This window comes from Syngnathus acus, chromosome 6, assembly GCF_901709675.1.
Source record: "Syngnathus acus chromosome 6, fSynAcu1.2, whole genome shotgun sequence".
NCBI lineage: Eukaryota > Metazoa > Chordata > Actinopteri > Syngnathiformes > Syngnathidae > Syngnathus > Syngnathus acus.
This window is the reverse complement of record NC_051092.1, coordinates 1,612,169-1,630,293: the sequence shown is the minus strand read 5'-3', so window position 1 is coordinate 1,630,293 and position 18,125 is coordinate 1,612,169. Positions and strand designations below refer to the sequence as shown.

General features: G+C 42.0%; 1 protein-coding gene and 1 long non-coding RNA gene across 2 annotated transcripts in view; both read left to right on the top strand.

Annotated features, from left to right (window-relative positions):
• Positions 1–317: 317 nt before the first annotated feature.
• On the top strand, positions 318–9,603 carry LOC119124889. Its single transcript, XR_005098353.1, has 3 exons — positions 318–590; positions 8,233–8,286; positions 8,599–9,603. It is a non-coding gene; the product is annotated as an uncharacterized LOC119124889 (long non-coding RNA).
• A 2,687-nt stretch (positions 9,604–12,290) lies between these two features.
• roraa (RAR-related orphan receptor A, paralog a) overlaps positions 12,291–18,125 on the top strand; it is a 144,413-nt gene continuing 138,578 nt past the window's right edge. Inside the window, exon 1 of the mRNA XM_037254300.1 lies at positions 12,291–12,626. Coding sequence (XP_037110195.1) covers positions 12,473–12,626 — 154 coding nt within the window. The 5' untranslated portion in view covers positions 12,291–12,472. The remainder of the gene's footprint in view (positions 12,627–18,125) is intronic.

Sequence of the window (18,125 nt, the reverse complement as noted above, 5' to 3'; positions counted from 1 at the left end):
CCTGTGTTTTTAACAGGCGAAACATGGCTGACACCTGATGGGTGATCAAACAGCAGCCATCTCTCCTAGCATCGTCGTGGGAGCTCATCTTTGTACTGCGCGGAGAAATCTGCAGACCACGCTGCTGGGACACCCCAACACTCAATATTTACCAAAGGCTCCATCACCTAGCTGGCTGCACAATATTTGTAAAGGTAAATATATTTGTTGGTTTTGTAGCTTTTGCACTTTTGACTACAAGGCTGTCAGCGCCCGGGATGGGAAGCCACCCACGGCAAGGAGACGAGATGATTTGCCGGCTAAATCACCTCGGGGGGGGTGGCGATGAGCCTCGGTGGCACGTGGGCGCCGAGAGAGTTCTTGTTTTGTTTTTTTGTGGGCTGAACTCTGTGATGTTCATACAAAGGTCAAAGTTACGCTTTGGGGACTTGAGTTTTCCTTCCTCTTCCCTTTCTCACTTCCTTAATGACGCCTGGCTGCTCCACGCTAGCTCGTTAGAGCTCGTATTAGCATGCGTGCTACCCGATCACGGAAAGTCAGACTGGCCACAGAGGACGTGTACTCCGAGAAGACCTTTAGCTGTCACCGAGGTGAGATGATTTATGATTTATTTGGCCATAACTCCCAGCTTGCACGCTGCGCTGGGCCCACGTGTCAACAAATGCTATAGCTTAACGCTTTTCCGGAGGCTACACTTTTATTCATACGACTTATTTGTACATAGGCGTGTCCGTAATTGGAACGAGGGAAGGAATTATTAAATAGCAACGAATGACAGAACTCCTGTGGCGCTAGATCCGCGGGATGAGGCTGACATGCTCGGCACACCTGGGCCTCCGGGCAGATGGTGAGGGTTGAGGGTTACGTAACACCAGACGAAGCCATATGTCTCCCAACCGCACAGAACCTTTAGGAGGCCCGCGCTTTGGCTTCCAAATGCACTCGGTGAGAGACCAGAGGGCAACTATGTGATGCTCCCTGATCTCAGACCAGGTGTTGAGCAACTTTCTTCTCTGCATTTGTTGGGAAGGAACCAGAAAAATGTTGAGTGGCGGCATAATGGTGTTTTTTTTCTTGTCTTGTAATGTACAACACAGGATGAATACATGCTATCCAATTTTATTTGCTAATATTTTTATATAAATACATTATTTTAAAAAAAATGATGTACTATAAGCCATTGTACACCGCTTGAACTCTGAATTACCTGGAAGTTTTAAATCACAAAATAATCTACGAGAGCAACTGGCTAACTGTCAGGAAACCTTTAGTTCAATCGTCTTTTCTACATTCACTGTGCTGTTTACAAAAGCCCCGAAAAAAAGAGAAGCTAAAGCTAGGGGGAAGCAAAAAACAAAAAAAAAAAAACACCTTCAGCAATCGACTCACTCTTAGCTAATTATTCATGGTAGATTTCCGTATTGTGATACATCTCTTTCGCAATAAAAGGCTTAAAGACACAAACGCACACAAGTGCGCTAGCTTGTGCACAAACGCTTTCAGAGTGACATTTGAGACGCTTTCGGAATGGTTATAATGAAGAGTCGGAGCATCCAGAGGAGATTAGCGAGCTAAATGGGAAACAATAGACAGTACAGCGCGGGACAGGAGGATATGATTCTTCATTGTGTTAATCACAGCGGAACAGCCCCCGTCGTCTTGGCCAAACAATGCCGCGGGGATGCTAATGGTTACTGCCAGCCATGACGAAGAGCGCGCTCAAAATGATTGATAGTCAGAATCATATCAAGGTGACTTTCCATCAGAGATTGCTTAGATTGATCGATAATAACTAGCTTAACTTTCAAAATCATTTATCAGCTTTAATTTTTGTCCAAAGAGACAAACTGGGGGCGATCCTCGTTCTTGTCATAAAATAGTTGGGATGGAATATTCTGGACTGAATTGAAGAAGTTGACCGCTGTAGCGGCGCTGGGTATATGCCCCGTTTAGAATACAAATTTAGACTCTGCTCAAAGCTCAACTCTGTCGATCTGTGAAAAAAATCAAAGGGAACATTAGCGACGACGAGTCGTCAGAATGCATGACTTCATACACACGAGGGTATGAAGAGTTTGTACCTTGGCCTGCGTGCGTCCCTTCTTGACTTTCTTTTGACGAGGATGACAACCACAAGGATGACGAGCAATATCAAGAGGGCGACGACCATCCTGACGATGTTGATGAAGAGCATTTTGCGCTCTGGTGGCGGCTGGGTGAATACGTCCGTGTACTGGGCTTCGACCATGACAATCTCTCCGATCACGAATTGGCACGTATAGTTTCTCACGCCGGACACGGGAAGCAGCTCGTGAACGTTGTTGCATTGGCTCCACTCAAGGCAAAGCACCTTGATTGGATCGTCCATCCAGTGGAGAGATCCAAACTGGCAATACTGGGGCATGGAACACTTCAGACTCATGTCAGAGTCAGAGTCAGCTTTATTGTCAATTCCTTCATGCCAAGACACACAAAGAAATCGAAATTACGTTTCCCCTATCCCACGGTGACGAGACACGGTACACGATAAACATACAAGTAAACAACGCAAAATAAAAACAAGAAGGCACAAACAAAATAAGAGTGATGAATAAATAATAAATAAACAAACAACAATTAGCATCCGATGAGAGTCCAGAGGAGACAGCTTCACTGCAAGGAAGAAGGCAACCAGTGAGACAAGGTGATGACGATGTCGGATCAGGAGACTCACCTGTCATTACGCTCAGACAAATGTTGTATCTGAATTGTCCATCTTGTTGGCATGTATAGTAACCAGCGTCCTCCTCCGTCACCGGCGCAATGAGCAGCGAGCAGTCATCCTTCAGGCTGAGGCGTCCTTCCGGGCGAGATGATCGGCACTCGGCCGTCTTTCACTTCAGTTCCCGAGATCCTTCCGTCTTGCACTTTAGTTATCGGGATCCTTCTTTTCCCAGTGTATAACCAACTTACGCTAGAACAGGGCGACAAACGGCAAGGCAGGGAGACCGCGTCCCCGGCCCTAGCGTGGACATCTTGGGATTGGCCGCTAACCACTATAAGACACCACACAGGGAAACGACAAGATATGTTATGCCTCCCTGTTTGCACGCCCCTAGACCACTAGTTATGGATCGTGGTGTTCCCCAGGGCTCTATTTTAGATCCAATACTTTTTAGTTTGGACATGTCACGCGATTGTATCATCAGTAAACCCCAATTATTTTTCTCTCATATACGTAATTTTCATAATTAAACTGATAATTACCAGATTTTGACTTTTTTTTTTTTTTTAAAAACTGTTCTTTTATATCTGATTTCTTTCTCGCCACATCAAATCGCGAGTCAGGTTCCATACTAAGTAGAGCACGCAAGTCATTGTTGTTCCCGTTATGTTGCTTGAGCTGAGCGTCAAAGCCGTGAAAGTGGAGGTTCCTGTTAGCAAACAGGTAACACAATTTCTGCAGGAGAGATGAATCCAAAAGTCACCCACCTTCAAATTGAAGCAGAAAAATGAGAAGGAATTCCAGAGTGTTCAGTTGAGCTTTTGGTTCATGTCATTCTTTTTGTCTTTGTGGTGACTTGTTCAAAATGGCGGAAGTCCATCCCTCCAGTTCTTCAATTATGTTTATCGTGGCACAATGTTGGCATTAAAAAAGGGGAAGTACAAAAAGGGAGAAAACCCCCCCGCAGAATAAGCAGACGACATGCAACAAAATAAAATTGACACTGATCTTGTGCAAAATAAATGTCAGGGGTTATTTGCTGTGCTGCTATTTTTTTTGTCCATTTTAAAAAGTAATTGTTGACACTTTTTGATCAAAAAAGTGTGTTTTGGCCCACGAGCGAGCGTTCAGATGTCCTAATCGATTCCCGACAAATGGTGCGACGCCAACGTGTCGTCACGTTGAGAGGCTTATGCAAACGCAGGTGGGAAGGTGATGAATTTGATTTCACCTGCAGTGAGAGGAGCAGATGCTCGAGAATGATTCAGGATGCCACCACGAGTGAAATATGAGCATGTGTGAGTAGATGTTAAGGGACAGGCTAACAGACTTAATGTGAGCGTGATAAAGCTTAATGTTTGAAAATAGCAATCAATTGTTAATTCCCAAATTGATGTTGACATTTCTACTTGTGCCCACTTGATGTTCTGGAAATATTAGAACGATTGTGCCAGCATTTTGGATTTTATGGTTTAGTCTTACCGTCGAGAAAAAAAGTAGACATGTTTTTTTTTCACGATGAGGAGCAAAAGGCTTAACCTCCATAAAATCCAAAATATCGCAGCGATCGATCATTTCCTAAATTTAAATCGGGATGAGGTGAAATGTGCACATACATTTAGGGGACTATTGGGTTTTGGTTTTAGACTTGAAGTATTTAAAGTAAGTACCCATTGAAAAAAAGGGCCTGTTGAATTTACTCAAATTATTCTGGTTGCACAAAATAAAATCATCTGGATTCAGATTTTTCGGAATTTTTTGGAAAGGTTAAAAAAAAAAAAGAAAATAATATGAGCTCACCAAACAATTCGTCTAACTTTTAATACCTAAACCATTGTAATCTTCACGTAAGCATCTATTGAAAATGCCTAATCCAAAAATTCCTTCTACCAAAGCAAAAACGTTCATTATTTCTCATTAATCACTTTTTTAAAGAGACAGAGAAAGCTGCGAGCGTGATCAATCCAAACATTAAAGACATTACACAGAAGAGAGCTTGATTAACCATCTCCGCCTCACGCGCATTCTTCAACGTGGAAAAACACTTAACTTTTCTATTCATATCTAACCATTTTTCAAGCACCGTAATGCCGACATTGTTTATTTTGAAAAGGTCATTAGAAGCGTGCGGTAGAAGTAGGCTGTGATTTGACGGAGGTAGAGGAGGGAGCTCGGGCACGGTCGGGCTGACTTATGGACATCCAACAGAGAAGGAGCCTCTTCATTAGCGCGGTGATTAAAATTGATGGGAAGCTACGCGGCTCCGGCTCCTCTGAACTCCCTGGAGCATAGCTCTCATTCCGCGCTCATTTATTTGGGATGTTGCGTTGATCAATAAAAAAGGTGCCTGCTTCTCACTATGGGGTCTGGCTGGGGAGGGAAAAACTCACCGAGGAAAACAAAAGAAAAAGACAAACAGAGAACAATTCGGGATTTGGGAAACCAGAGGGAGCAAAAACAAATGTTTGACTCGTTTCCTCGCTGTGATTTTTGTCGCTACTTTTGCTCTCATTTAGTTTTCAAACTTTCTGGAAAAAGAAACAAGTTCAAAAAGTTGGCTAGCATTCATTAGTAGAGTCGAAGCATTTGGAAAAATAATCAAATTGGGATTCTTCCCGCCCTCGTTAATGATATTTAATAGCAAAATCAAGCTAGACAAAAGTATTGGGACAGCGTAAGACAGCTTTGATTGAATTTGCACTTTTTTTTTTCCCTCTTAACACCCCTAGAGGGCATTGTTTTGAAAAAAAAAAAATCCACAAATTAGCTACAATTAGCTAGTTAGCATAAATTCCAGATCCAAAATTCGGGACATTTAAGGAAAAATGGGCAGTCTGATCAAATTCCCTAACATGAAAATCATTCATTGCTGCTAGATGAAAAATGCAGCTCTGGATATTTGTGACATATTGAAAATGAATATACTCCACTAAGTCAATGCTTCCCAGCCAATAAAGGAGACTTTTATTAGTTTAGGGCATGTTAATTAAAATTTAGTGCAGCCTTGGTGGCTGGAGTAATGTACTAGCAAGAGCACAGAGCCACGGGAATTAATTTCTGTGCACTGGAGCGCTGCCAGATAATATGCAGACATGATGAACACAGTCCAGACTGTCTTTGTCTGGCCACTTCTGCTCATTGGAGTGGCCCGACGCTACCCGCTGCTCGGCCTCAACAAACACAGATGATTGGGGTCATAGGTCGGATGCATTTGCCGTCGTTTGCAATGTGACAGATATTATGGACAAATTTGGAACTGCGGGCAGGTTCCTATTAAAACGCAACAAATGCCTTTTTTTTGTTTTGTTTTGTTCGTGTCATAGTTGATACAGTTTGAATTGTTGAACTTGTCTGCAGCTCTCATAGTAAAAACAAACTTTTATAAAAACAAAAAAAAGGTTGTACTTCTCGTGAAATCTGTTCCTGTTTTGGACATTGTTGCTTTAAAAACCAAAGTGACTATCAAACAATGATCTTTGGTGTTTAACCAATTATACATTTCCAGTAAATATAAAAAGTCTACACACCCCTGTTCAAATGTTAAGTTTTTGTGTCTTTAAAACCCTAGCGAAATCATTTAATGTGACCATTAAGCCGTTCAACTCAACTGAAAAAATTGAGGGGTGAGATAATGTAGTTGCGCAAGTGTGCACACCCTGTGTTTAAAAATTAACCAATCGCTACTGCCACCAATCAAAGTACATCGGATGAAACAAAGTTCAGCTGTTCTAGTAGGCTTTTCCTGACATTCTTACATACGGGATTTAAACTGTTTCGGCGGGTCCCAGTTATAACGTAGATAATGTTACATCGGGCTGTTGGAGTGACGGCATCGAGGAGGTTCGAGCACTTGAGTGTTAGCTAAAGTATCCAAATATGCTAAGAAACGATAAAAGAAACATGTTGCTCCGAGCTTTATGACATGTAAATTGAGAACAATGCTATTTAAGAGAACAAAAATGACTTCTTTTGACTTGAGACCTGCGACTCCTCTGTGTGGTCAATTCAAGCTTCGCCGAAGCCAGCGGGTTCCGGAGCGAGAGAGAGAGAGAGAGAGAAAGAGCGACAGAGTGCAAGAGAGAGGGCTTTGAGGAAAGTCTTTTTGTGTTGGAGCCTTTGAATATCTATTCTTTATGATCTCTATTCCCTCTGCTGAAGTTCAGTGTGTGTGTGTGTGAGGGAAAGGCAAAGGGTGGAAATCATAACACTGATGATGAGATGACACCAAGCATACTTTGGAGAGCAATTTTGATTCTTTAGACATTTTCCTAAAGTCAGACAAATATAACCGGAAGCTACGGCTGTATTCTTTCGGGCGGTCGCAACGGTTGTTATGACAGCGAGCGGTGTCAATCAACGGAAGAAGTAAAATAAACATGAAACGGGGCGAGTTATATAAAGCTCTCCTTGATGTTCAGCATCATACCTCTTTACCCCTGGTGTGTGTGTTCTATAATGGCACAAAGTAAGGACGGCTTGGCGCTGCCTTTTTCATCTCCGCCTGCCTTTTGTTAGTCGCGTCGAGAGCGGCAACGAGCCAGAGAAGGAGGAAGGCGAAGAGGAGGCTGCTTGGGATTGGACCCGGTCCCTGCACGCCCAATTAAAGGAATCTTCTGCTCAAAAGACAGTCTGGCAACATGTGTTCTGACATTTGTCTTCCTGAGTGTTGTGATTTACCGTACCATGGAGCTAAAGGCTAAATTAGTAGCCGCCCAACATCAGAGACCGCACAGCGACGTCAGATTGGCGAGTATTGTCAGAGAGGATCAGAGAGGCACTGCCGTCTCGTTTTCATCATGGCGTGCAGCGGGAGAGCGCCGACGACTGATCAGTCCGACTCGTGTTTGTTGAGATGATGATACAAATGCATGTGATGCTCATTGATCAAAGCAATAACAGATCAGGAAGGCAAATATACATTTCATTTTAGGGATGGAAGTATCTAATGACAGCCAATACAAAACATGACATATTCCGGATTGTAAATTTCTTGAAACGAAATTTAGTCTTAAGCTAAGAAAATGAACATTACTGGTCCTTTAGTCGTTGTTTTCAAGATGGTCGCCTACTACAGTTTGTTCTTGTTTTGCTTTTCCATGTGGAAATGCAATTTGGTCGCTGTCCAGGTGCGCATCTAGTCTAGAGGGATCCAGGGCTGAGGCCACCCCAAAATCCTTAACTATTTTACCGTTAACAGTAGATTTCTTTTCCAGAAACAACTAAAAAACAACACTAATTTCTCGCTCAACATCTAAATGGATCCTTTTTTCTGTCGACGACCCTCAAATGAAAAAATTCGGCCACCCCTGGTCGAAACAAACATGTGAAAACCTTTGTGAATATTTAAAACTGTGACATACCTGCAGGGCCAAACTAGTAATTATGGAAATAGAGTTGTGTTCCAGCTCAAGTGACGTCTGTCTCACAAAGTTTTGGCTCCGTCTGAAATATTGTGTTGTGAATGTGGGATTGTTTTCCCCCCCCTTCTCACTACCTCTCCAGCTCTAATAGAGATCCTCCATCCCCAGACACTGCTTTGATGTCTTCCTGTGGGACGTACTTGTGCCACATAGGATCCTCTGGTAAGTCTTAGAACCAGGCGGTAATAACGCTACTAATTACACACCTACAAAAAAAAAAAACTCAACCTTGCACTCGATTCACCTGCCTCTTTGCTCACCCGTCTTGGAATTCAACTTTTGTTCAACGCTAATTTGTGAAGCTGCTGGCGGAGACGTGAGTGAGCTAGCAAGGTGAGAGGATGTTGCCGCAGCAGCAGAAGGCCGCCTTGCGGTCAGCAGGGGGAAGGAGACATCAGGCCTCGGGGAAAAGCTCTTAACTTCTGTCAGGCACCAATAACCATGCCATTTTTCATCTCCCACTTTTTAACACAGAAAATCATCCTGCTCTCAAGTCATATGAACTCCAGTCGCACGCCATCATGAGTCCATTCCAACCCCGACTAACGATTCCTCCCTCGGACACTAATCTCGACTTATTTCATTTTATTTTACATGAGGGGTTTGGATGACAGCACCCGTTTGGAACAGGGATGGATGAAAATGATTAAATGTCATCTGCACTTAATGTAAACCATGTAAACATCAGCTCTTAAGTGCGTGGACGGATGAAGCTAATTTTGTGTTCAGATATGCAATTAAAATAATACAACAGCATATAATGAGAGCAGAATGCCCTTGCAAAATGTCACTGTATTATAAATAAACATTAAATATGACATGTTAGGCAAATAATTTTTTATTACCACTTATATATGAATTTTTAATTCCATATATGGGCATATGATGAATTTTTAAATGTCCAGTGGTGATCTACTGTGATCAAACCGCAGCTAGGTGGTGCTATTGAGAGCCATGCCTCGGAGTTGGAAAACAAAGTGCATCAGAGCTCACAAAAATCACCCAAAAATTCAACTGCGTAGCATTTTTTAACATGGCTATGCAAAATGTATGATCATCTACAATTGTTGCCCTTCAAATGACAGCAATGACTATTGCAGGTCTGCACCCACAAGGCTCACGATGTGAAAGGAGTATGTTGCCATACATCACAACGTTTAACCCTTTGAACTGTCAGCGACACTTCACTCAGCCTCCCTCTCGACACGTTCATCTGTCAGACGGAAATCATAAATACAATCATTTCCCTAACGTTGTCTCTTTATTCTGTCAACTTTTTCCAAATGTGAGTGTGCCTCTTCATTTCCGACACATGAATAAGTCAGAGATCATTAATATGTCTCTTTCATTACACAGCGGGATTCAGAATTGCTTGCCGAGACATGTCTATGCAGGGTTCGGGCTACTGATGTCCGATTTGTCAGGCTATGTCACCACATCCTTGTCGAAGTAATTTGCATACATCTAAAAAAAAAAAAAGCCTTCACTTCGAATGTAGATCTAGTGATTAGCACAGCGGTCTATTCAATGTTGTATCTTTTTAATATTGCACTGATTAAATATAATATATTTGTTCAGAGGACAAGCAATTAAAGATAAATAGCCTGAATGTGGACTTGTGGATTTAAATACTTGTGGATTTAAATATTTTTTGTATTTCAAGATTGTGTTAGCAAAACCAGCTAATGTCAACATTAGCTAGTTTCGCTAACACTATCTTGAAATACAATAAGAAACATTAAGACTAATTTTACTTCAGTTAAATTAACTTTGTTTTATTTTAAATACTAGCTAATGTTGACAAAAATCTGACATTCACGCTAAACGTATTCTAAAGCTCCGTTGACAAAAACTATGTTTCGTTCCTTCTATTGAAACTGGCCAGATAAGATTAAAATGGAAGCTCATCAGTCTCCTTGGCTGTTGTCTGATAAACTTTTATTTGAAGGGTGTTCTATCTGCTGTGTCTCTTGTGTCTCCCTCCAGTGCACAACCTGATTTGAAATATAGCCTTACATAATAAGGGAGAAAAATAGAGTGGTGTTGCGCCCGAGAGCCGGTGTCAGCTTAATCAATCATTTTTAAATGCGGGCGGGAGAGCTTACTCCGCTCACTTCACATCCTTCCTCTTTCTAAACAAAATGACAGCAGCATAATTCATTTTTTTCTCAAAAATTAAAATTTGTCCTTGTGCCGTTTTGGTACGAACAGCGGAATGTTATGTTGGTGTGTGAGTGTCTATGCGAACTAGTTCAAAGTCCAATTCATAAATTTTAAAATGAACTAGTTCACCTCATGATTCATAAATCTCCATTTTGAACTAAGTTCATCAATCCAAAAACACATTTACAGTTCAATCTTTCTTCTTCTTTGAATCTTCCTGTAGTCTGAATGCCCTGTGGAACTGAGCTGCCTCCCACAGGCCGGTTTTGGTACTGCGACAGACATCTGTTTTGGGTAGGAGAGACTTGCAGAATGTCTGGTAAAAGGTTTAAAAATAAAAAAAAGTGGTATTTTTGTATCTCACTTAACTGAGCTCGTGATATTCTTTCATGTTGTCATGGATTTAATAGGTAAGAAGTGCAGGGGAGGGGGGGTGTCACACGGTCAAATAGTTCAGGGTGAAAAGGTCAAGGCAATTTGAAGGAGCTTAAGTTAAGCACAGGGAAAGAAACTTGGCCTGCTTGCTTGGCAGTCAAAGCTTCCCACTGGCTCTCTGACAAGAAGTAGGCCCTCGCCGCAGCGCAGCTCCTAAAGTTATACCGTAAAATAGTCTTGTTGGTGTGCTGTGGAAACATGAAGCATATCTGACAGGCCAATGAGTTATAGATCCTCTCTTGCGGTGCTCGTTTTCATTTTCTGCAACGTTCTCTGTCTGGCTCATCACTGGATATGCAATGAGTAGAATAACAGTCTGATAGGATCTTGTACAAAAATGGTGTTGTGAGCCGCGTAGGTTATCGGGTGAATTCTTCCGCGAGTGCATGAAAGCGTGATGGACAAGTAGTTTCAAATATGGTCTTCAGAAACATATTCAGACAACCACATGGTGTTGTTTTTGAACAGTTGCTAGCGGTGGTCCTGCACATGTGTGATTTGATTTTCTGAATGGTGTACAACAAAAACTGATAGCTTGAGCAGAGGGAATTTCCTGTTTAGAGATTATTATCTGGTCAGTTTTGTGGACGAGGATGGCTCAGGCTCACGGAGAACGGAAGGGCCATTACAAAATTATTTTTATCTGGCAGATTTATAGTAACTGGCCCATGTTTTAAAGTCGAACACATTTTTGCAGTTTTATTGTTTTTAACATGAACGAGTGACTATATAAGACAAAGTGATGAGAATTTTAGAAATAGTATCAGGAAATTGAGCACAGTGAGAGTTTTTTATATCAAAATTATATCTATTTGCACAGAAAAAAATAGACTTGTGGAATGTTCTGCTTGATTAATCTCACATCTCAGGGAAGTCACATTTAGTTGAATCATTGAAAAGCTCAAAGTTTACACAGCAGGATCTAGCAAAGTTGTCCTGTCCTTCTAGAAAAACTGCACTATATTTTCCCAGGAAGTCCAAATAAAAAAGGACGGTCAAACAGTTCCCAGAGGGCATGTCACCGTCCACGTGTGCGTGTGCGTGTTTAAATGGGCGTGTGGGCTTAGTGATCACATGAGGCAGCACGCCGGGTTGAACCGTAGCAACACGCCAAGCAGAGCATGCTGGTTGCCGAGGCGACGCTTGACGGCAGTCGTTTACGACACCGTCTCAAAAACGACAAGTCTCCTCTCAAACTGCTCTCTGGCCACTTTTAACGGAGAAACCCGCGGGTACTGCGTGTAAACTAAAGTACACGCGTTTCAAAGGAGTTACTGCGCCGCTGCGTGTTTTTGAAGTATTTAGCGCCACTCAGAGGAGTTGTCACAAGTGCAGCATGGAGTTACCCTGTAGGTGGCATAATGGCGACCACTTTTCTTTTTTTAGAACCATGTAAGGGCGAGTTCAGTGACGTGTAAAGGTAGTAACAAGGTGCCATTACCGTGTAAACGTGCTCCGGCTCCATTAGCGTGGATTACTTGCAAGGCCTTGTGTATTCCTCCTTCAATTGGCAACATCCCCCCCCTTCCCCCCCCTCCTTTCAGTTTGCATGAGTGGAGCGCTCACTAGCGCTGCCAGTGGACAATCAGACCCGCACACCCACCTCCACACACGCTCGCATTTCTCATTTTGTTACTTCTACTCCAAATTACATCGCTGAGGCTTGGTGGCGCGGAGGAAAGAAAAAAAGCAGCAGAGAGAATAGTTTGAAGTCCACGCCGCAGCGAGGCAGCGAACCACCACATCCGACATGGAGTCCCCGCCTGATCCAGCGAGCGACCCGGGCAACAGCGCCTCGGAGCCGGCTACCCCGGTCAGGGAAAGCCCGGTAAGCCTGGAGACGCTCCGGAAAGCGGACCATCCAGCCCCGGTTCGAAGGCAAACCTGCTCGAGCACCAATAGAGGTGAGTGAGGCTGTGGAGAAATGTGACGAGCGTTTTGGGGGGTGGCCGTGAAACTTCCAAATAAATCAAATAGCTCCGGTGAAATAACTGCACAGTGTATCAGCATGAAGCTGCTTTCAGTCGAGTGGGCGCAGCGGTTTATTATTTCTTTGTCACGCGTTAACAGCGTTCATTCATGACAGCTCAAATCACATCTGACACGATCAGTCACATGTTTAACCGGTTATATTTTCATTATTTTTATGCCCGGTAAATGCGATCCAAGCGGGGTGTCAAAAGTTTGCAAACTGTGGAGCCGTTTATCGATCGAGCTTCGCGTGGACGTGGGTTGCGATTCACCACTGAAACGTGGGACTGAAATGACACCTCTTACTGTGCGTAATAAAGGGGCGACCGACCGGCAGCTGGATTTGGTTGTCTTTTACGCACCGCATGGAAACCCGTTCACATTGGGCCTTTCATTAAAAAAATAAAAGAGCGTGTGCATTATTTGCGTGGACTGTCTCGCTCGGATCTGTCAGTGTTGTACAGTGCATTAGACAATTTAACCACACCCCCTCTGTATTCCTCGCCTCGTCCAAGTTAAAAAGATGTTTTTTGACGTGACACAATAGAACGAAGTGGTGCAGAAGAACAATTAATTCATTCCACGGTGTTTTGTGTACACGGCGCGCGCGCCCTGGTCTTCCTGCCGTGTATATTTAGAGTGTGATATGGGGAATGTGGAATGTGAGCTGGTTATGTAACAGGTTTAGCCATAAACACAGCTCGGCGCACAAGCTGAGGGTTAGAAATCATCGCAGATATTTTCCTTTCTCACCACTTTACGGGCACTTTTGGAGCTCATGTTTGGCGAAAGAAAATCACCCCTCTTGTATTTACACAGGACCGAAAGAGGGAGGGGGAAAAGTGTGTGACTTGTGGCTTGGCACGGCTGACTGCTCTTATGTAATAGCGGGGCAAAGGCAGGTAGTTGGGAAGCTTTGATTGATTTTTTTTTTCTTTCTCCTTCTCTTCACGAGTCTGACGGAGAGAGTCTCCTAACCTGCTGACCCACATTCACCCCCCACCACCCTATTTTATGCACCCGATTAAATAGTGTCTGGGAAAGAGAAGGAACGACAGGGAAAAAGAAACGCCTCTTGCCTGTTATGTAATGCTGAGTAGGGAGAAAGAAAAAGCAGACGCATGTTTAACCCCTCCTGCTTTCAATGAGTCGTCGTCCTGCTGTTTAGTTTGGACGTAACTGCAAGAGAAAAGTCTCAACTTTTTATATTTCAAAATTGGCATCACAACTATGACGTGAAATGCATTGCAAAAGATGATTTGAATTGATTGTTTGGCTCAAAAAGCACTTGAATGAGGATCCTGGTCAATCAAAAGTTTTTTTTTTTAATGCTACACAGCCTTGAAGATTTAGTGGAAAGAGTGGCCGATTGATCTGCAGCACATCTCAAAGGATCTTTAAGTGGCTGTCTGCAAATGTGATCGCCGTAATGGCAATCTGTTGTTGTTGTGTCACTGGAACCTAATCGATAGCCTCTTAAATGGAGCTTTGCAGACACAAAGTAGAACATGTATCCGTGTGAAAAAGAAGCATGGTTTGGGTTGGGAAGCAGTCAAGCTGAAGAAATGTTCATTTGCAGTTATAATGTTGTGACTGTTGTACAAATTCAAATAATTTATATTTAGAAGGCACCGATACTGACAACCGATACTTGATTTATGCCAGGGGTGTTGATCTGGGGACGAAAAACGGGGAAGACTTTGTGTGGTGTCATTTTCTGCCTTGGTTGTCGTAATGCTTTAATTTACAAATTATTAGGGAATTTTATTATGAATACAGTAAGTGTTCTAAAAGGTTACGTTGTGGTTGCTAAACAGAGCTCTTGTGGTGTAGGCTGTGGTTTCACATAATCTAATAGTCATTTATTTTATTTTAATATTTGTTAGGAATGAGTGAGTACTCATACCAGGTATCAGGCTGATTCTGGACTTCTTGGAAGTATCGAGGCCTCGTGGAGGCTGCGTATACCAGCCGCCGATACCTAAGACAAAACAAAATGTGACATGAAGTCCACCTCGCCATTAGTGGGCGCTATGCTGTGTCATATTGGTTAAACTGCATGAGAAAGAAAGGGCTTTGCTCATAGTTATTGTGTTGAACGGAATTTTAGCGTGAATACTCGTAATGGTATCGGTCTGTCTAAAGTGGTATCGGACGTCCCTAATATTTATAATCGTCACGCAATCGTTCTACAGTCAACTACTACAACAATAATATTGATCTCATTTCATTCAAAAAGTCCCTCAACATATTCTTAATTTCAGAGATCTGTGAAGTTTTTAGAAGTAATGTTAAGTGATTTGCTTGTGGAAAACAAATCAAACCTGACGTTACAGCTTAGCGGCTGATTGAAAATAAAATCAGCTCCTGTTAACTGTTAACATTGCCAGACTTTCATCCAGTAGTTTTATTTTTGGACTGTGAAATGAGAGATCTCAGCTCTCGTGGTGGCAGCAGCATTTATTTTGTTGTCCTCGCTTCTCAGCGGACGCGGTGCAGCCAAGCAAAAAATATTTTTCAAATAAATTAATTTTTTTTCTCTTTACCGAGAGCTCGGAGACTCCTTGGAGCTTTCACACCACTTAACCGAACAAGCGCTTCACTTCTCAAATTCACTGAGTTGCCGGCAGAAAATGATTCAGGTGTCGGCATCTGTCTATAGCGTCAATATAGACTTTCATTCCTCCTGTGTAAGAAACGATATCACATTTGATGTATCGCGCACTTGTTACTTTTTTGATTTCTGAAACAGTCCAGCTCACATCTGTGAGCTCACCTGACAAAATGCCTTTCTCTCCGCTCGCTGCGTGGGCACTGACATCTGGTCCCAGTTTAGACTTTGGCACGGCTCCTGTGGAGGGAAAATAAGGTATTCTCGCCTTATGGATTTCAAAGGTCAATTTGCATTTGAGCGGAGGAGTGCTTATCTAAGAAGGATGTGACATCAGAATGAAATGTGCTCGGATTCATACATGAGAGGCGCGCTCTGTTCTCTCTTCCTGCATCTGTTTGAAGACACAAATTTAGATTTGGTGGCTGCTATTTTGCATTCATGAAGTTTTAAGATTCATTTGCATGGCTTTTCTCATTTTTAATAGGAATGCATACAGAATTTAACGCTGGATTTAAACTCAATTAAAACTTATTTGTTTGATGCAGTGCTGTTCTATAACATATAAACACATTGTTAGCGAGCATATTGTATAGAAATGAATATATAATATGAACATAAACAAGTGTTTGTAAAATGTTGGACCGCTGAGTGGACTGTACAGTAAATAAAAAAGTACAGTAAATAAAAAAAGTTGTTATATTGGATCGATTGGTCCATCGGTTATCATATTTGACTGAACTTCGATTATCGTATTCAAAATCTTGACAGGGTAAAGCTTAACTATTTGATTTTTGGATGATCACTTAAAAAAACTGGTGTCAAACTCAAGGCCCGGGGTCCAGATACGGCCCGTCACCTTATTTTATGTGGCCCGCAAAGACAAATTCATATGTCAATACTAAAATAACAAATAGTTTTCATTTTTTAAATTGGAAATATTGCTAGCAATTTTTATTGCCATTCATAGTTTTAAAATATTTAAAGTTTTTATTAGTCTAGCCAATACTATGACTACGATGAGGCCCGTGACAAAAATAAATGTGACACCCCTGACTTAAAACAAATCCTACCCCCCCCCACCCCCACCCCATATTGTTTATATCATTCAAAATGTGCTAATACTTTCCAACAATGAGAAAACACATTGTCACATCAGAATCGAGCTCTTGCTAATGTAACATCTTGCATGTTAAACCACGTGAGCAAATTGGATCATTAAAAAAGCTATTTTGGATACAGGATGTTGTTTTGGTCAATTTTAGTTGGCTGATTATGTTTCACGAATGACTGACTGCGCCTCAGCTCCCACACGCTTCTTTTCCCACGGCCGCATAGTTTATTATCTTCTGCATCCTTAATGAAACAGACCATCGCCTTGATCAAAATGATCGATTTTCATAGCTTTTCAATGGTGGCTTGTCGTAAACACGTGTTGTAAACAGCTTTTAGATGTTGAGCTTTTTTTTTTTCTTTCTTTTAAAGGTCAAATTGTTGTTTTGTTGGTGTCGATTACGCCCCTCCTCCTTTTCCTCATGCTGCACTAAATTACTGCCTGAGAACATAAACATGTCAAATTACAAATCTGTAGGACTACAAATTTTATGATTTTTGTCCTCATATTGAAATTAAATGTAATTTTTTTTCATAGTGATCAACAAAAATAAGCAATAAATTCAGCTGTATTACAATAATATTTTATTTCCATAAATGTTTTGGTCTTCTAGGTTATATGCTAAAATAATGCACAATTAGATTATTAATTTTTTTTTACATTTACAACAGTCCTACATGTAGCAGCCACACGAATGCTGTCTTTCAAACTTTTATTTCTTTTTTTTCTCTCTCTAAAGAAAAGCCAGTTCACAAATCCCAGCCACTACCTTCAAAGGTCAATTCTAAAATCCATAATGTGACTTCCACGACTCCATATGCTTTTAATCAGCACGGCCACTTTATTTAAGTGTTGTAGGTGTCAGAGTTAATTTAGGCTGACATGTTGCGAGACGTTTACACGGCGCAGGAAACGCCAGGCAGGAAATGACAAATTAATGACCCACGCGTCCAACTATTTTCAAGTGGCGCTGCAATTATTGGCTTTGTTAAGGTTGCGCTGTTGGGAGTAAAAGCCTTGATGGATTGAACCAAATGTTTCTGACCCTTAACCAGATTTTGAAAAATCGGACTCACGTCAAACCTTTTATTTTGCAATGATCTTGTTGAACATTGAAGAAAATGATTTGATCGCTAACATTAGGTGTGCTGCCATTAAAACTTTCGTCAAAGTTGCACATCAAACTTACTCTACACCAAAAGTTGTCGTAATGTGGGCCAGTTTATTTTGGAGTTTGAACCACCAGCGGCTTCAAACTGGGGCTGGCGAGCAACATTTGACTGCTGATAGACACCAGATTTGATGCCAATTCTCCAGTGGTGAATGACAGCTCAGATCTATGGCCCATTTTACAGAAGATGATGGGGGAGTAAAAAAAAAAAAAGTCTGAATAGTAATGACCGGAAATACTCCAGATGCATTATTGGATTATGTTAAAGGCGTCTAAATTTAATGTGGTACACTGTGACCCGGGTTCTGGTTGGCTCGGTGTTGCTCCGCATCCCTCGGACACAACATGGGCCTCTCCCTGCTGTGAAGAAAAAAAAAAAGTGCCGGGAGAGATGTAATGGCCTGGGCCTTTCATATCTTCAAGCGTCCGCAGTGCTCCCTAGCATGTAGGTACGCTTGTCAAGCTCCAAATGCCGGCGCTCGCTCGGGTATCTAGCCATCGTGTGGCCGCGCACACATGTTCTGCATCATGTCATG